The 16,122-nt window shown below is 43.3% G+C and overlaps 1 protein-coding gene across 1 annotated transcript in view; it reads left to right on the top strand.

The window, feature by feature from the left end:
- Positions 1-16,122, top strand: part of Adamtsl3 (ADAMTS like 3) — a 291,872-nt gene that overhangs the window by 187,764 nt on the left and 87,986 nt on the right. Inside the window, exons 13-15 of the mRNA XM_036188825.1 lie at positions 389-593; positions 9,130-9,277; positions 11,428-11,512. Of these exons, the coding sequence (XP_036044718.1) occupies positions 389-593; positions 9,130-9,277; positions 11,428-11,512 (438 nt within the window). The remainder of the gene's footprint in view (positions 1-388; positions 594-9,129; positions 9,278-11,427; positions 11,513-16,122) is intronic.

Below are 16,122 nucleotides of genomic sequence, written 5' to 3' on the forward strand. Positions count from 1 at the left end.
GACACTATGACCAAATAGTGTGGTTCTTCTGATTTTGACGTTCTATCAGTCTCAGTAATATGGTCCATTAGTACTTTATAATTGAGAAACAATTTAAAGACACTTTCACACTCTATATTCTAATTAATTCAATCTTCATAATGGCCCTTTGAAGGCTAACTGAGGTGGGTATATTTTTTTCCCATCCTATAAAAAACTTGTGTTCAGAGAAGGTGAGTTCCTTGTACCTGTAGTTAAGATTAAAGTCCTAGGAGACTTAAGTCTTGTATTCTTTCAATAGAGCCATGACATGATACTATGAAGTCACTCTTTATAAAAGCCCTTGTATACTTGAGACAAACAAGCATACATCAAATAAATAATGTAATTTTCTTTGTTTGCTTTTGAGCTGGGAACATAATCCTTGGACTGCATGTTCAGTGTCCTGTGGAGGAGGGATTCAGAGACGGAGTTTTGTGTGTGTAGAGGAATCTATGCACGCAGAGATACTCCAAGTAGAAGAATGGAAGTGCATGTATGCACCCAAGCCCAAGGTGATGCAAACTTGCAACCTGTTTGATTGCCCCAAGTGGGTTGCCATGGAGTGGTCTCAGGTGAGATTTGACAACATGACACTTTTACTAAATGTGAAATTTTAATGACTATTTGCTATGTGTCTGAAACTTTACTGAATATCATGATATAGAAAAGTTATATATAAGGGGCTGAGGAAATGGTTCAGTGGATAAAATACTTGCCATGTGTCTTAGTTAGGGGTTTATTGTTATGAAGAGACATCATGAACATGGCAACTCTTATAAAGGAAAACATTTAAGTGGGGCTGGCTTACAGGTCAGAGGTTTAGTCCATTATCATCATGGTGGGAAGCATGGAGGCATGCAGGCAGACATGATGCTGGAGAGGTAGCTGAGAGTCCTACATCTGTATTTGTAGGCAGCAGGAAATGACAGTGACACTGGGTATGGCTTAAGTACCTGAGATCTCAAAGCCTGCCCCCAGTGACCACTTCCTCCAACAAGGCCACACCTCCTAATAGTGCCACTCCCTATGGGTCTATAGGGACCATTTTCTTTCAAACCACTACATTCCACTCCCTGGCCCCCATAGGCTTGTAACCATATCATAATGCAAAAATGTATTAAGTCCAACTTCAGAAGTCCCCATACTCTATCATAGTCTCAATGTTTAGAAGTCCAAAGTTCAAAGTCTCTTCTGAGACTCATGCAATCTCTCAACTGTAATTTCCTATAAAATAAAAATAAAAAGCAGATCACATACTTCCAACATATAATGCACAGGATATGCACAACTGTTCCAAAAGGGAGGAAAGGGTACATACATCGTGAGAAAATACTAGACCAAAGCAAGACCAAAAACCAGCTGGGCAAACTCCAAACTCTGCATCTCCATGACTGATGTCAAAACTCTCTTCAGATCTCCAACTCCTTTTGGCTTTGTTGACTGCAGCACACTTCTTTCTCTTGGGCTGGTTTCAGTCCATGTTAGCAGCTCTCTTTGGCAGGTATCCCACTGCTCTGGCACCTCTAACATTTTGGGGTCTCCAAGACAACCCAAGCTTCTCTTTCACAGCTACACACAATGGCCTCTCTGGGCCTCCATGCAGGGACACCCCTGGCACATGCCTGGCCTCAGCGGCTTTCCTTAGTCATGGAAGGAGGTTCCAGAACCCCTTTCTTTTACCTTTGACTCTAAAGCCAGAACCAAGGGGCTGGCCACCAAGTCCTGCTTCTTATTGGGGCTGGAATATGCCCCCTTCATACAATTACATCTTCACCAGCTTTCTGTTGTTGATGGTTTTCTTCACTGCCTAAACTTGGCTGCCTTGGAACTCATTCTACAGACCAAACTGACCTCAAACTCAAGAGATCCCCCAGCCTCTGCCTTTCGAGTGCTGGGATTAAAAGTGTACAGCACCACATCCTCTATAAGTTTTTCTTTAATTCCTTTTCACACATGGGAAGCTTAGTTTGGTGGGACTTGTCCCAAGTCACCACTTCTTTTATTGCATTTAACATCAGGCTTTTATTTAATCTGTTTACCTCCTTGAACATAGGACGTAGCTACTCCTGGTGCTCCTTTTCTCTTTGAATTGTACATTTTGTATTTTTCCTTTCTTGGCTTGCTCCTTTTCATTACAGATCTTCATAAGAGTGAACGCTAGTAGCCATACAACAGAGTCAATACTAGGCTGTTTTGAGATTTCCTCTGCCAATGCAACTAATGTAAAACTATTCAATTTAGCCTCGGGTGGACTTTACACACAAGGGTAAAAAATATTCACCAAAATATCAAAAGAACAATCTTCAGGCCACATATTAATATTCTTCTCCTCTGAAACCTCTTGAGCCAGGTCCCCACAATTCAAATCAGCTTTATCACCACTGTCTTCCAGGCTCCTAATAGTATGGCCCATTAAGCTCCACTTAAAGCATTCAACTGCTTTTCTAATCCAAAGTCTCAAAGTCCACATTCCTCCCAACAAAAGCATGGTTAGGCCTCTCATAGCAATGCCCAAATTCCTGGTACTAACTTCTTAGTGTTTCTATTACTGTAAAGAGACATCATGACCACAACAACACTTACAAATGAAAACATTTAGTTGGGGCTGGCTTTAATCCATTATCACCATGGTGGAAAGCATGGAGGCATGCAGACAGATATGGTGCTAGAGAGGTAGCTGAAGAGTTCTACATCTGGATCTGCAGGCAGCAGGAAGTGACAGTGACACTGGCCATAGCTTAAGCATCTGAGACTTTAGAACCTGCCCCCAGTGACCACTTTCTCCAATAGGTCACATCTCCTAATAGTGCCACTCCCTTTGAACCTACAGGGACCACTTTTTTTTTCAAACCACCACACCATGAAAGCACGAGGGCCAGAATTCAGATTCCCTGAAATTTATTTTAAAAAGTCAGGTAGTCTTGATGACCACCTACAACTTCAGCACTTGGGAAAGAGCAAAAGGGGGTCCTGAGGCAAGATAGGTAGCTAGATTATCCAGAATCAGTGAGCTCTAGGTTCGGTGAGAGAACCTGCCTAAGTAAATGAAATAGAATATGATCAAGGACAATATTTCATGTCAGCTTCCTGCTTCTAAATACACATGCATATGCGCACACATGAACCACCACACATGCACATGTGCATGCACACATACATATCACACACATAAAACAAACAAACAAGCAAATATGCAAATAAATAATGTATGTGAACACAATCCCTATATCCAGAGAGCTCTAGAAGATAGGACAATTGGAAAGTGGTCACAGGTATCAGTTCAGATAAGGATTATTACTGTTATGGACTGTAGTACATGTGGAAGCTGCAAACGCCAAAGCTATCAGGGAGGAAGTCATTGCTGCCATTGTAATGCTTAAGCCTCTTTGAAAATAGTAGATTCTGAGCAAGCAAGAGCTTAGAGAGAACACAGCTGGGGCTGATGGCCAAGAAGATACTGTCAAAAAAAGCAAGCATAAAATAGAGCACCTAGAAGTTGAAAAAGAGCATAGTTATGCTGGTAAACACTATTTTGTTGTCATCCACCACCTCTGACTCTTGAAGTCTTTCAGTCCCTTCTTCCACAATGATCCCTTAGCCTTGTGGGGAGGGGGTGTTCTATAGACATCTCTTTTAAAGCTGAACACTCTATAGCCACTTTTTCTCTGTGCCTTGACCAGTTGTGGATATCTGTGTTAATCATCATATACTACAAAAAGAAGCAGGCCTGGAGGTGGTGGTGGCACACGCCTTTAATCCAAGCACTCAGGAGGCAGAGCCAGGCAGATCTCTGTGAGTTCAGCCTGGTCTCCAAAGTGAGTTCCAGAAAAGGTGCAAAGCTACACAGAGAAACCATATCTTGAAAAACAAACAAACAAACAAACAAACAAACAAAAAGCTTCCCTGGTGATGATAGAGAGATCCATGGATCTATAGGTATAATAAGTCATTAAGACACAAGAGGGCTAGCTGGGCGGTGGTGGCATATGACTTTAATCCTAGCACTCAGGAGGCAGAGGTAAGCAGATCTGGATCTCTGAGTTAGAGGCTATCCTGGGCTACAGAGTGAGTTCCAGGATAGCCAGGCCTGCAAAGAGAAACTCTGTCTCAAATACAAATCAACCAACCAACCAACCAACCAACCAAACAAACAAACAAACAAACAAACAAAAAGATACAACAGGGCAGGTGTACATATGAACTCCCAGCAGTGTTGCAGCATGGACAAAGATCTTTGTAAGCTCAAACCAGACAAAATTCTAGCATGGAGTAGGGAGGTGGTCATGGAGAGTTAGTTTTTCTTTAAAGTTGTGGCTACTGGTTGGTCAAACATGCTCCAGAGTATGGTCACACACCCAAGAATATGGGCAACACTAATTGCACTTGATGGGTGTTTTAAAAATAATGACGACACAGAGTTGGGTGGGTATAGAATGGGGAGGGTGGATCTGCAGGAGTTGGTGGGAGAGAGTGACTATGCTCAAGCTATAATGTATGAGATTCTCCAATAACTGACAAAAACAGTATTTTTCAAAAAGACAAGATGGTTCTGATATTTGTAGATTAAGGAAAGAGCATGTTTCTAGGAACTGGAAGGTGAAGGTGGAAACCCTGACATTAGACATGTGTCCAGATCTAACACTTAAGAAACTGGGCACCTTTTTGAAAGAAATTGTGTTTGAAGTCAGTGAAGAATACAGCCAACCACCAGGAAAGGCCTTGAGAGGCAAGTGACCTCTTAGAAAACACAAAGAGAACAGGAAAAAGAAGAGAAGAGGGAAAATATCCCAGAGGTTTGACAGGACCTCATGTCAGATCAACTGTCTAGAGAGAGGGGATAATTGGCTTCTAGAACAAATAAAATGCTGTTAGATTAGTGTAGATGGAAGTTTCTGTCCTGTCCATTCCTGCAGCCATTCAGTCCCAAATAAACACACAGAGGCTTGTATTAATTATAAACTGTTTGGCCTATTGCTCAGGCTTGTAACTAACTAGCTTGTAGGCTTAAATTAATCCATAATTCTCATCTATGTTTAGCCACATGGCTTGGTACCTTTTCTCAGTCCAGCATTCTCATCTTAATTTCTCTGCATCTGGCTTGTGACTCTGTCTCTGCCTTTCCTTTTCCCAGAATACTCCTAGTCTTGTTGCCCTACCTATACTTCCTGCCTGGCTACTTGCCAATCAGCATTTTATTAAACTAATAGAGTGACACATCTTTACAGTGTACAAGAGAATTATCCCACAGCAGCTTAGTCAAAGTTAAGCAGTGCAATATGTTTAATCTTAGTCTCTTAATTTTCTAGAGAGGAGACCGTAATAGATTTAACTTTCTATAGCTCTTTTGCATGGAACTATATTATGCTCACATTAGTTAGATATTCATCTGTGTAGTGTGTCAATTGGCATGCTGGAAAGAGAGAATGCTAGCCTCTATCTCCCAAAGGCTTAGAATTTAGTTTCACCAGACATACATGCAGACAATTTTCATACAGTGGACTTCTGTGGTCATGAGTGGTGTGGCTTCTGCATGTGGTACTTTGGGGACACAAGGTGAAGAGATTCACCCCACTTGAAGGGTCCAGGAGTGCTCCAGGCATGAGGTTGCACTTGCAGTGGGGTTGGAAGATATATGTGTGGGGGCTAGGTGGAAAGCCGCTTGGTCAGCATCAGATAGCCATGCTGAGTATCAGCCTGGAGAGCTTCCTCTGTGCTTTTAGGACAGGGGTATCAACTCTGCTTGCATCTATATTCCCCCTAAAAGATGTTTGGAAAATGACTCATTCTTTCCCCTGTATTCAGGGTGACATATGCATTTTTATGGTAAGCTTAATAGCAAAGAATACTATTTCCCATGTGTGGTGAGTGATGACATTTTAAAATAAAACTGTTATGGCATTTAAAAAACTCTATCCAGGGGACTCTAAATGTCATGGTCATTCCTGTCCCTTCTGTCTTCTGTAAACAGCAGGAATGAGCTCCTTGACTATTTGATTTATGTCATGCTCCTCTTGAATTCACTTTCAAGCTACTTTCCTACAAAGCTCTATCCTAAAATAATGTATTTTTCTGTTTTAAAGCCTCTTATCAATCACACTATTCTACCATTCTCCAAGAAAATGCACCTAGTAAATAAAGTCATTTCTGTTTCCTTTGGCCAGAGGGTTCTAAATGTCAATGTTCTCTTGAATTCAGTTATTAAATTCCATTCCAGAGTCCAATCAAAACAATATAAATCTATTTTAAATTATGGTAATAATATTATACATAAAAATTAAGTTTTCATTTAAAATTAGCCTTTCTGGTAAGTAAAAAGGAACTCAAAAAGTTGTGCATGTAGTCAATGCTAGGATGAGATAAGTAGTCAGCCAGCATTTGTTACTAGTTTTATAGCATATGATATAAAGAGTTTTTCAATATCATATACATACATACATATATATTTCAAATTGATAAATTCCAGAGTGAGTGAGTTAGTTTTCCAGAAACAGGGTCTAAGGTCTAGTCACACACTTCACTATAGAATTTGTTGGGTGCTTTTAAGAATGACATGATGAACTAGGGATGTAGCTCAGTGGTAGACCACTTGGCTAGTATGCGTGGGGTCCTGTGTTTGATCCTTAACACAGAAAAAAAAAAGGTGACATAATGTGGTAAGGGCTGCCCCAAATATCCAGCCTTCATGGTGGTGTGCATGCTGAGAAAGTCCTCCAGAGAGATGCTCAGGACTCAGCGGGCTGAGTGGGAAAAGCACTGGGAAACTCAGAAGAGAACTCCTGCACTCTGGAACAGTGGCTGGGGAGTAGCAGCCAGGAGTGCTAGAAAGGAATTCTTGGTCTCTCAAGAACTGTGGGAACTTGAACAGGGTCTCAGGTAGCGGCTCTGATGAGCCCATCTGTTGAGTGGGAGAAGAACACCTCTTCTACAAGGAGGCAGGAGAGGCAGTGAGATGGATTATGTGTTCAAGACAGTGTCCACTTCTCAGCAGGTGTTCAGGAACTCTCCAGGATCATCTCAGGGGTTGGTTCAAGGTCCAAGGGATGCAAAGTGTGTACAGATTGGAGGTGACTACTTAAGGGGGGAAGCAGTAATACAGAGTATTAGAGTGAATGGGTGTTCATTTAGAGGAAGAAAAGAAAAGGCAGCTTTTAAAAAGCTGAGGGAAACTCAGGGGAAAAACTTTGGACTTGAATTGCAATGTATTAGGACTGTGCCCTCCTCCTCAGCAGAGGGTACTTGCAAGACCCCAGTGGGTGGCTGAATTGGACAGCACCAAATCCTGTGTATTTGGAATAGCATTTCACTGTGTTTTATCCTGTGCATGCCTACCCAATCATCATAAAGCTTTATTTAAAAGTTAAACACAGTAAGAGATAAACAATAATATCCGTAATAAAATGGAACAGTTTTAATAGTATACTTTAGTCAAAGTTATTTAAAACATGTGCATTGTGTATTTCTGGGAGATTCCTTTTAATGTTTTTGAGGTATGGTAAACTGCCAGTAACTGGAAGCACAGAAAATGAAACCACAGGTAAGAGGTCACTCAGTTACTGGCTGGTCAGTGGCAACAGCCAGACCGTACAGAAGCCAGGGATGTGTGGCAGTTTTCTCTGAAACCTCAAAATGTCTGTGAGATTCACATGACCCAAAGTATTAAATTTAAGTGAAGTATTATATTTTATGGAGTGTGGGATGGATGGAGGGAGGGAGGGAGAGAGACAGAGAGACACAGAGAGAGAGAAACAAAGAGAGAGAGAGACAGAGAGGCAGGAGAAGAAAGGTCTAATAGAAAGCAGAATTTTAACCCATCAGACAGAGAAGCTCTCTGCTCTCATGGGTATCCCGACCCTTGGCCTTTATACCCCAGGGAAGCAGGCTTAGTTAATAGTAAGCAGTTTTATGGGCTTGTTTGACTTAGACTGCTTGATAAAAATCCCAGTGGTGCTAGAGAAAAGAATGGGGCTGGTGTAACTGGTGAGCACAGTCAAGCTGCATTGGCTTCCGGATGGCAGGCTTGGGGGTTTGTTTTCATGCCTTTCTTAAAACCTTATCTACCAAGGACCTAAGGAGCTGGGGTCTCTAACCATAAGCAAGACTCGGAAGGACACATAAGACATTTTCTATAAGATGTGGAATGCAGATTGTGCACACACGTGCTTATGCGCGCATGCGCATACTTTGGGACACAGGTTCTCTCACTGAACCTGGAGTTCACTTCTTCAGCAAGGGTAGCCAGCAAGTCTCAGGATCCACCTGTGTTTGCCAGGGATTACAGGTGCACCCTGCCATGCCCAACAATTTACATGGGTGCTGGAGACTCAAACTCTGGTCCTCAACTTGCCCAAGGATTTTACTGACTGAGCTGTCCCCCCATCCCTATGGTAGTTTTCGCATACTGTGTGGCTGAATAATCCCTGATGGTCTCTTTATATGATAACTCTGCAAGATCACTGCAGACAGAACAGATAATTTGATCCTCTGGAGAGGTTGGTTGAAATTAGTTTTCTTCTGTTCATTGTTTAGAAGAATTTCTTTCAATTTCACAAATTGCTTTGGGTAATGTCTTAAGAAAAGTGTAAGCTTTGGAAAGCCTGCCTTAAGTTTCTTTCATATTTGATTTGGAGCACAGGAGATTCAGAACATTTGCCCTTCTTTCACTGTAAACTCTTCTTAAATATCTTTGAATTGAAAATTATATGAGCCTGGAGACATGGCTCAGTGGTTAAGAGCACCAGCTGTTCTTCCAGTGGACCAGGGTTCAATTCCCAGCATTTATGAGGCAGCTTAGAACCTTCCAGGGGATCTGACACCCTCATCCAGCCTTCACAGGCACCAGACACATGCAGAAAAGTATCCATACACATAAAATAAAATTAAAACAAAGAAAATTAGAAGTTGGCTGTATAAGGGAGGTCCCTGAAACACAAGCATCCCAGAAAATCAGCCTCCATCTCCTTCACTCAACATCTTATGTGGAGGTCTTTGTGTTTAACGGTCATGTAGATCTATAGTTCCCCTCTGTATGTTAAAAATGATGACATGACTTTGTACACCTTATCCAGCTAACAAAAGCTGCTCACTGGCTTCTCCTACCTTTTCTCAAAGTGCACAGTGACTTGTGGTCGAGGGTTGCGCTACCGAGTGGTTCTGTGTATCAACCATCGTGGGCAGCATGTCGGAGGCTGCAACCCACAGATGAAGTTGCACATCAAAGAGGAGTGTGTCATCCCCATCCCATGCTATAAGCCTAAGGGTAAGCATGAAGTGTGTTGTAACCAAAATCAAATAGGGTTTTCTATCTCTCGTTCACTACTGGGAAATTTCCATTCCCATTTATTTTCTTATGAGGATGGTTTTGTTGACAGTTTGCAAGGGATCTGGCTAAGGAAGTTGGACATATGTGATTTATGATCTGGAGGGAAAACTGCATTGCTGTTAATGTAGTTCACACAGGGTGGTTCTCATCTGTCTAGGTTTGGGCTCACATTTCATGGTGGACATAAAATATTTCCTTGTGCAGTTCCCACCACCAAGAGAAAGAAAGATGAGGAGGAGAAGGAAAAGGAGAGGGTGAAGAAGAAAAGGAGATCACTAAAGGAGGGAGGAGGAGTCAGCTTCTCTCATGCCCAGAATTGCTCTTTTCATATGTCTTTGCTCACAAAATATGTGGGTGCCTTTCTACTGCAGTGCCCCTTGACAGAGGCATGATGACACTTTCGTGTGTCACAGTGTATGAGATGAATGAAGACTTAGTTGCCACTCTGCGAGTGCCTTTAGGATTTCTCATTTGGTCCGTGTTGATAAGCAGACATTTATGACTAGCAAGTCTTGCACCTCTCAGATATTTGCTCCCCACCCCATGGTTATTTCCCGGTGCCCATCCTTATGACAGGTACCTTCTTGACATAGAAAAAGATAACCAGAGAACTGGCTCAACAGGTAAAGGTACCTGCCAACCCTCACAACCTGCTTTGATCCTTGGAACCCATGTGGTAGAACCAGTGAACCATGACTTCTAAAAAAATTGTCCTCTGCCCTATACATGAGTGCTAACACGCACGCGCATGCGCGCGCGCGCGCGCGCGCGCGCGCACACACACACACACACACACACACACTAATAGATAGATGGGTAGATAGACAGATGTGATATAAAAAGGAAATGGGAAAAGATTGTTCTCACCTCTTTGTAAAGATTTTTCCTTAGTACTTCAGACAGAATGGTGTAGTTAGAGTTTTCCTGCTTGGCCCACAGTCAGGACAAATCTTCCTCACCCGCCAGTCCTGCAGCTGCTCAGACCCAACCAAGTAAACACACAGAGACTTATATTGCTTACAAACTGTATGGCTGCAGCAGGCTTCTTGTTATCTACTTCTTATATCTTAAATTAACCCATTTCTATTAGTCTATAAGTTGCCACGTGGCTCGTGGCTTACCGGTACCTTACATCTCACTTGTCATGGCAGCAGCTGGCAGTGTCTCTTTGCCTCAGCCTTCCACTTTCCAGAATTCTCCTCTCTCCTTGTCCTGTACTTCCTGCCTGGCTACTGGCCAATCAGTGTTTTATTTATTAATCAATCATAGCAACACATTTAACATACAGAGCATCCCACAGCAGAATGGTAAAATTCTTCCTCAGGAATTCTCAGTTCCTTGTTTATACAGATAGTCCCACAGTTCATCAGTCTACATATGTCTGACTGAGACCATCATGTGGAAATAGCAGTAGCTGCCATGTAGGCACACAGTCATTATAGGTTCCCATCTCGAAGCTTTTGCTTATTACCTCGCTGTCATCAACGGGGCTTCCACAGACTTTTTCTCGGTGTCTCTAGTCTCCCTGGATTGTCTCCAAATTCTTCACTTCACAACTGGATGATCTCTCTCCGCCTGTCATGGGAGCCTCAAAGGGCAAAAGGGCATAGCAACTGTCCCTTCCATGCCCATATAGATGGTTTTCATCTCCCATGGTAACAATGGAATTTGAATAAGCCACACACAGAATCTCATCTTTCCACATCACTGGCCTCTTGATATTTGCTTTTCTCTATTAATTTATTAACTCAAGAGACAAGAAGAATTTGAAGACTCTGATATTGTTGGAATAAGAGCTTCAATATAAAAAGAGCAGAAAGGGGCGTTGAGTTATATAAGGCATTTGTGTGTTTAACTTTTGGATGTTCAACTACATTCATTATATCAGGAATCGTTTTTGTTGCATTTTGTAATGTGTTAATTAAAAAAATAGCAGGAATTTTATTCATTCCAGAAGCAAATGTACTGTGCATTTGTAAAGTATAACCCAGAGTTAATGGACTCTCCAGTCAATAACAAGCATGTATCAAAGTCTTTAAGGATTGATAGTAATGAAATTCATTGTTTACTTTCTTTTTTTCTCTCAGAAAAAAGTCCAGTGGAAGCTAAATTACCTTGGCTGAAACAAGCACAAGAACTAGAAGAGACCAGAATAGCCACAGAAGAACCAAAGTGAGTCCAGGGCCTTTTATGGACATAATCAGGGCACAGCCAGTTTACATGATATATGTCATTTTTGTACTCATTGGAGCTCAACAATACATTTAGTATCCAAACGACCTGGATTTACGGACTCCAGAGAGCCTGAGTTGGCTAGGAATTCTCTTTATTTCACAATTCAGCAGTCCTGCTTTGGCAGTATGTGTGAGAAGCACAGAAAAGATTGTGTTCTCTAACTCAAAGCAGACCCTTGTTCTCTTGCAGGGACGAGTGGGGATAGTTCTTGGATGTGCACACATGTAGTTTAACCAAAGACCATCATAGTATTGTACAAATAAACCAATCATCCCGAGCTTAAGTCATGGCCAATCTCTGTAAAACTAATGATGTTGAAACACACCAGGGTGGCCTGAAAAGAAGTGCCAGCGCTGGTGGGACATGGAGGAACAGAAAGAGTATGGTACTAGGTGGACTAGAGCTATGAACCACCGCTATGAACCATGTGACCTCACTGTTCATTTTTCTTTGTATAAAGGGGGCAGGTTGGGCCTGTCTCTCCAGGGTCCATTCTGATTCAGAAATCAGCAGCTACTGTCTGCATGCTATGTGATGGAGCCAGCTTATAATGGTGTCAACAGACTTGCAGTATCAAGAGCAAATCACAGGAACATTCTTGAGGCAGAGAGGGAGACCCAAAGAGAAGAAGGAGGCAAAGAGACTCTGAGATGTCTTACCAAGGAGCCCATCAGAACAGCAGCACCTGTGATGGACTGGAGTAATTGGACAGGACAGCTGAGATCCCACAGTGGGCAGTTGAGTCAGGAGTGCTGACAGGCTAGCGGCAAAGAGAGCAATTCACAGATGGGACAGGAAAGGGGATCTCAACAGCCATCTGGCTTGTTTCCCCGAGATGTCAACTCCAACCTGCTGCTTTTACAAACAAAGAGAATTGAGTAGAGAGGCAAAGCCTTGTACATGGCCCACGGTTCATAATGGTGGTTCTCAGCTCCAATTCTCATAGTACCAGAGCCTGTTCCCCATTCTATAGCACTCTGGGTCTCTTCTTTATAACCAATCAGCACTGTCAGCAGTGACTGGAGATCACTCCACAGAGACACAGCCCAGTGTAGTTGAGCAACACGGGTACTTTGTTGTAGCTCAAGTTGCTTCTAGCTCCATCGGCACTACCACACTCGAACAGGTAACGTTCTCCTCTCCGATCCAAACTATAGCTCCTCCTAACATCCATTTCCCAAAACACATGTCCCCATGCTCTATCCCTTGCTTTCCTAACTTGAGAGAAACCTGTCATGGGTCCTGAGAACTTGTCTTTTCTAAGCCCATCATTCTTGTGTCTCAGCACTTTTCACATGCTGTTGTCTTCAGCCCCTTACCAACCTGTTCCTCTTGTCTGAACACTGCCATTTGTCACTGTGCCTCAGGAGCATGATCCAGTCCAGCAGGGAGCCCCAGAGGAGTGTATATTACTTAGCTCCCTTTGGTAAGGCGGGCCAAGAGCACTGGCTTACTTCAGCTCAGTCTTGGCCTGATGAGTCCCCACAGGCAGGCCCGACTACCACCACAGATGGAACCGTGGATGCTTCAGGTGAATGGTCCCCTGGGTTACAGCATTAAAGAGAGCAGAGTGCTTGCATGGGATCCTCAGCCACACTGACCTACATTCAGCAGGCTGGCACTGCCCTCTACCCATATCTCAGTCTTCCCTTGCCGTCAGACCTACACTCCAGTTGAATCTTTTTTGAAAGTGTTTTTGTTACAGGGAATTTCAACCCTACACAGAAGGGTGTCACAGGGACCAAAGAAGTCCCATGCATCCACAGTGAGCTCCTCAAGGCCTCACTTGCTTTCTCTACACCATCAGTACTGCACCTGCTCCTCACACTGACAAACACAGTGCATCGTATCTGAGCACCTTTACACACTTCAGTGTGTCTCTCTCTAAAAGGGAAACACACTTTTAAAAAACTGATGAGTTTAAAATGTGGTCCTCAGATCACTTCCATCAAGCTCCTTTGGGCTATTTTTTAAGGTGTCATGAAGCGGGGCCTGGTGGCTCACATCTCTAATCGCAGCACTCAGGAAGCCGAAGCCGGAGGATTGCATTTGAGGCCAGCCTGAGCTACATAGTGAGTTCCAAGGCCATGTGAGCTACGAGACCCTTTTTCAAAAATCTAAAAAACAAACAAAAGTTGTAATAAACTCTGGGCCAGATTGGAAGTGGTGCATCACCATTTTTTTTTTTCCTTTTGCAACAGTAATGCATTTTCCTCTTCCTACGGTTTTATATTCAAACACAAGGCTTGGCACTTTAACCATCTGAAAGCATACAGAGTTCAGCATCACCAAGAACATTCACGCTGCTGCCTGACCTGCCCAGAGAGTGTTTTCATCATTCTTAGCAGGAACTCTGTGCCTGTTGAACAGTCCCTGTTACCTCCCCAGCCCCAGACTCTGGTCATTTCTAGTCTACATTTTGTCCATGAATTCAGTCAGGAGTGTCTTGTTGCTTTTGCTGGCCTTGAACTTAGGACCCTCTACTTTCCAAGTGCTGCCCTACTTGGCATCACTTGCGTTTTTAACAAGAACTCTAGGCTCCTCTGAGGGGTAAGTGCTGGTGAGGTTTTTGTCAACTGGACACAAGTTAGAGTCATCAATTGAGACAATGCCCCCATCAGATTGGTGTGTCGCAAAGCTTGTGTGACGTTTCCTTGATTAATAATCAATGTGGGAGGGCCCAGCCCACTGGAGGGGGGGGTGTGCTAATCCTTCAGGGCGGTCCTGGGTTGTATAAAAACATAAGCTGGGCAAGCTCTGAAAAGGAAGCCAGTAACAAACAGCATTCCTTCATGGTCTCTGCTTCAGTTCCTGTTTCCAGGTACCTGCCCTACTTGGGTTCCCACTTTGTCCCTCAGTGATAGATTGTGATGGGGACATGGGAATTTAAACCCTTTCCTCCCCAAGTTGCATTGGATCCCAGTGTGTTATCACAGCAATAGAAAACAAAGGGCAGGAGGAGCTAACGGGACAGGTAGATCCTTTAAAGTTCAGAAAACACTGTTCATTGGAATGAATTCGTAGACAGCAATAATGGATGCACCATAGCTATAGTGGGTTCCTCCCATGTCTGTACCAAGCCTGCATTTCTGCCAGCACCACCTGACTCAGATAAGGGTTCCCCTTCCCTCAACCACAAATCAAAGCTGCTGTGCTCTTTGCTCCTAAAGGGGCTCCATGTTCTCCTAGCTTTGTGGAATGCCGAGCTGCCTGCACCTGTTGCCTGGCCTCTGCCCCACCCACCCCTGCCTTCTCCTGCGCAGAGGTCTCTGTGCAGTAGTCCTGTATTTCCTCATTGCCTGGCGTTTGCTGGCCTGCTCTTGGCTGGCTGGGGTGAAGGTTTTAGTTCCCTGCCACTTCTGATTCTGTTCACTTGCCTTCATTTCCAAACAAAATGGCACCGTATTTCAGCTCCTAGCTCCCCCTTTTCAGACAACTGTCATTTGTGGTCTGGGCTGCTTGCTTGTTGACAATAAACGAGAGGATGGTCCCAGCTGCATTTCACATCCCTCGAGGAAAGCCTGCCAAACCAGCCGGGAAAAGATAAACACTCCCACCACTGTGGTTTACCAAGGCCGAGCTCTGAATTTACATAGAGAGTGGGTGTTCAAAAGACAAACTTTTTTTTAATTAGGAAAATTAAAAAAAAAAAAAAATTAGTTTCTAAAGTGAAGCCAGGGGAACTGCCATCCTGACCTTCCTGGCTGTCAGCTGTGGAATGTGTCCTCAGTCAATATGGCCTTTGCGGTTTTCATTTGTCCTCAAACTTTTTTAGCTCCTTCCCAGAGCCTCCCGCACTTCCATGGGATTCCCAACATTTCAGTGGTTTTGTTAGCCTGGCTCCAGTTTTTTCATATATGAAAACCAGGGAACTGGGACTGAGACATCTGTATGTTTTCTTCGCTGCTATTTTGACTTTGCTGTTAGTGGAAATTGTATTTGCTAAAACCGACTCAGGCTGTGTTTCAGGAATCTGTTTTTCTAACCACAGCTAACACAGAGGGCTTCTTTGGCAGAAGATTGTATTCTAAGTGTGCTTATAGGGATCACAGTCATTTCATTTGCAGTGTCCTAGGTGTTATAATTGTCTTTGTTTGGGGACCGTGTAAGCCAGGGTGCGGAAAGACTAAGGACTGGCCTGGTTCAGAGCTAGTCAGTGATGGACAGAGAGAGATTTAATGGACTGTCATAGCAGCCGGGCATCTCTAGTCCATGTGTACAAATTACATCATAACCCAAATGTATAAGCACCAACAGGTTACCCAATGGCCTATGATAGGCTTCAGGCAAAATTCAGATACACTTTATCTTCTGGTTTCATGCATAGAATACCTAGGAAACCAGTGAATTTGTGTTCAGACCTGCATGTATGCAGATATTCTGAAACTTAAAAATATTCAAAATCTGAGGAACTTTTGGTGCCAGGCATTTTGGGCAAGGAGGCCCAGCCTGTGCTAGAGAAGGGGCCTCAGTTTCCAGCCAGCTGACAGGGATTCAGGTTTCTTCCATCCAGAGTTATACTGTGGGATTCTGAGATCACACTGTAT

The sequence above is a fragment of the Onychomys torridus genome, chromosome 1 (genome assembly GCF_903995425.1).
Source record: "Onychomys torridus chromosome 1, mOncTor1.1, whole genome shotgun sequence".
NCBI lineage: Eukaryota > Metazoa > Chordata > Mammalia > Rodentia > Cricetidae > Onychomys > Onychomys torridus.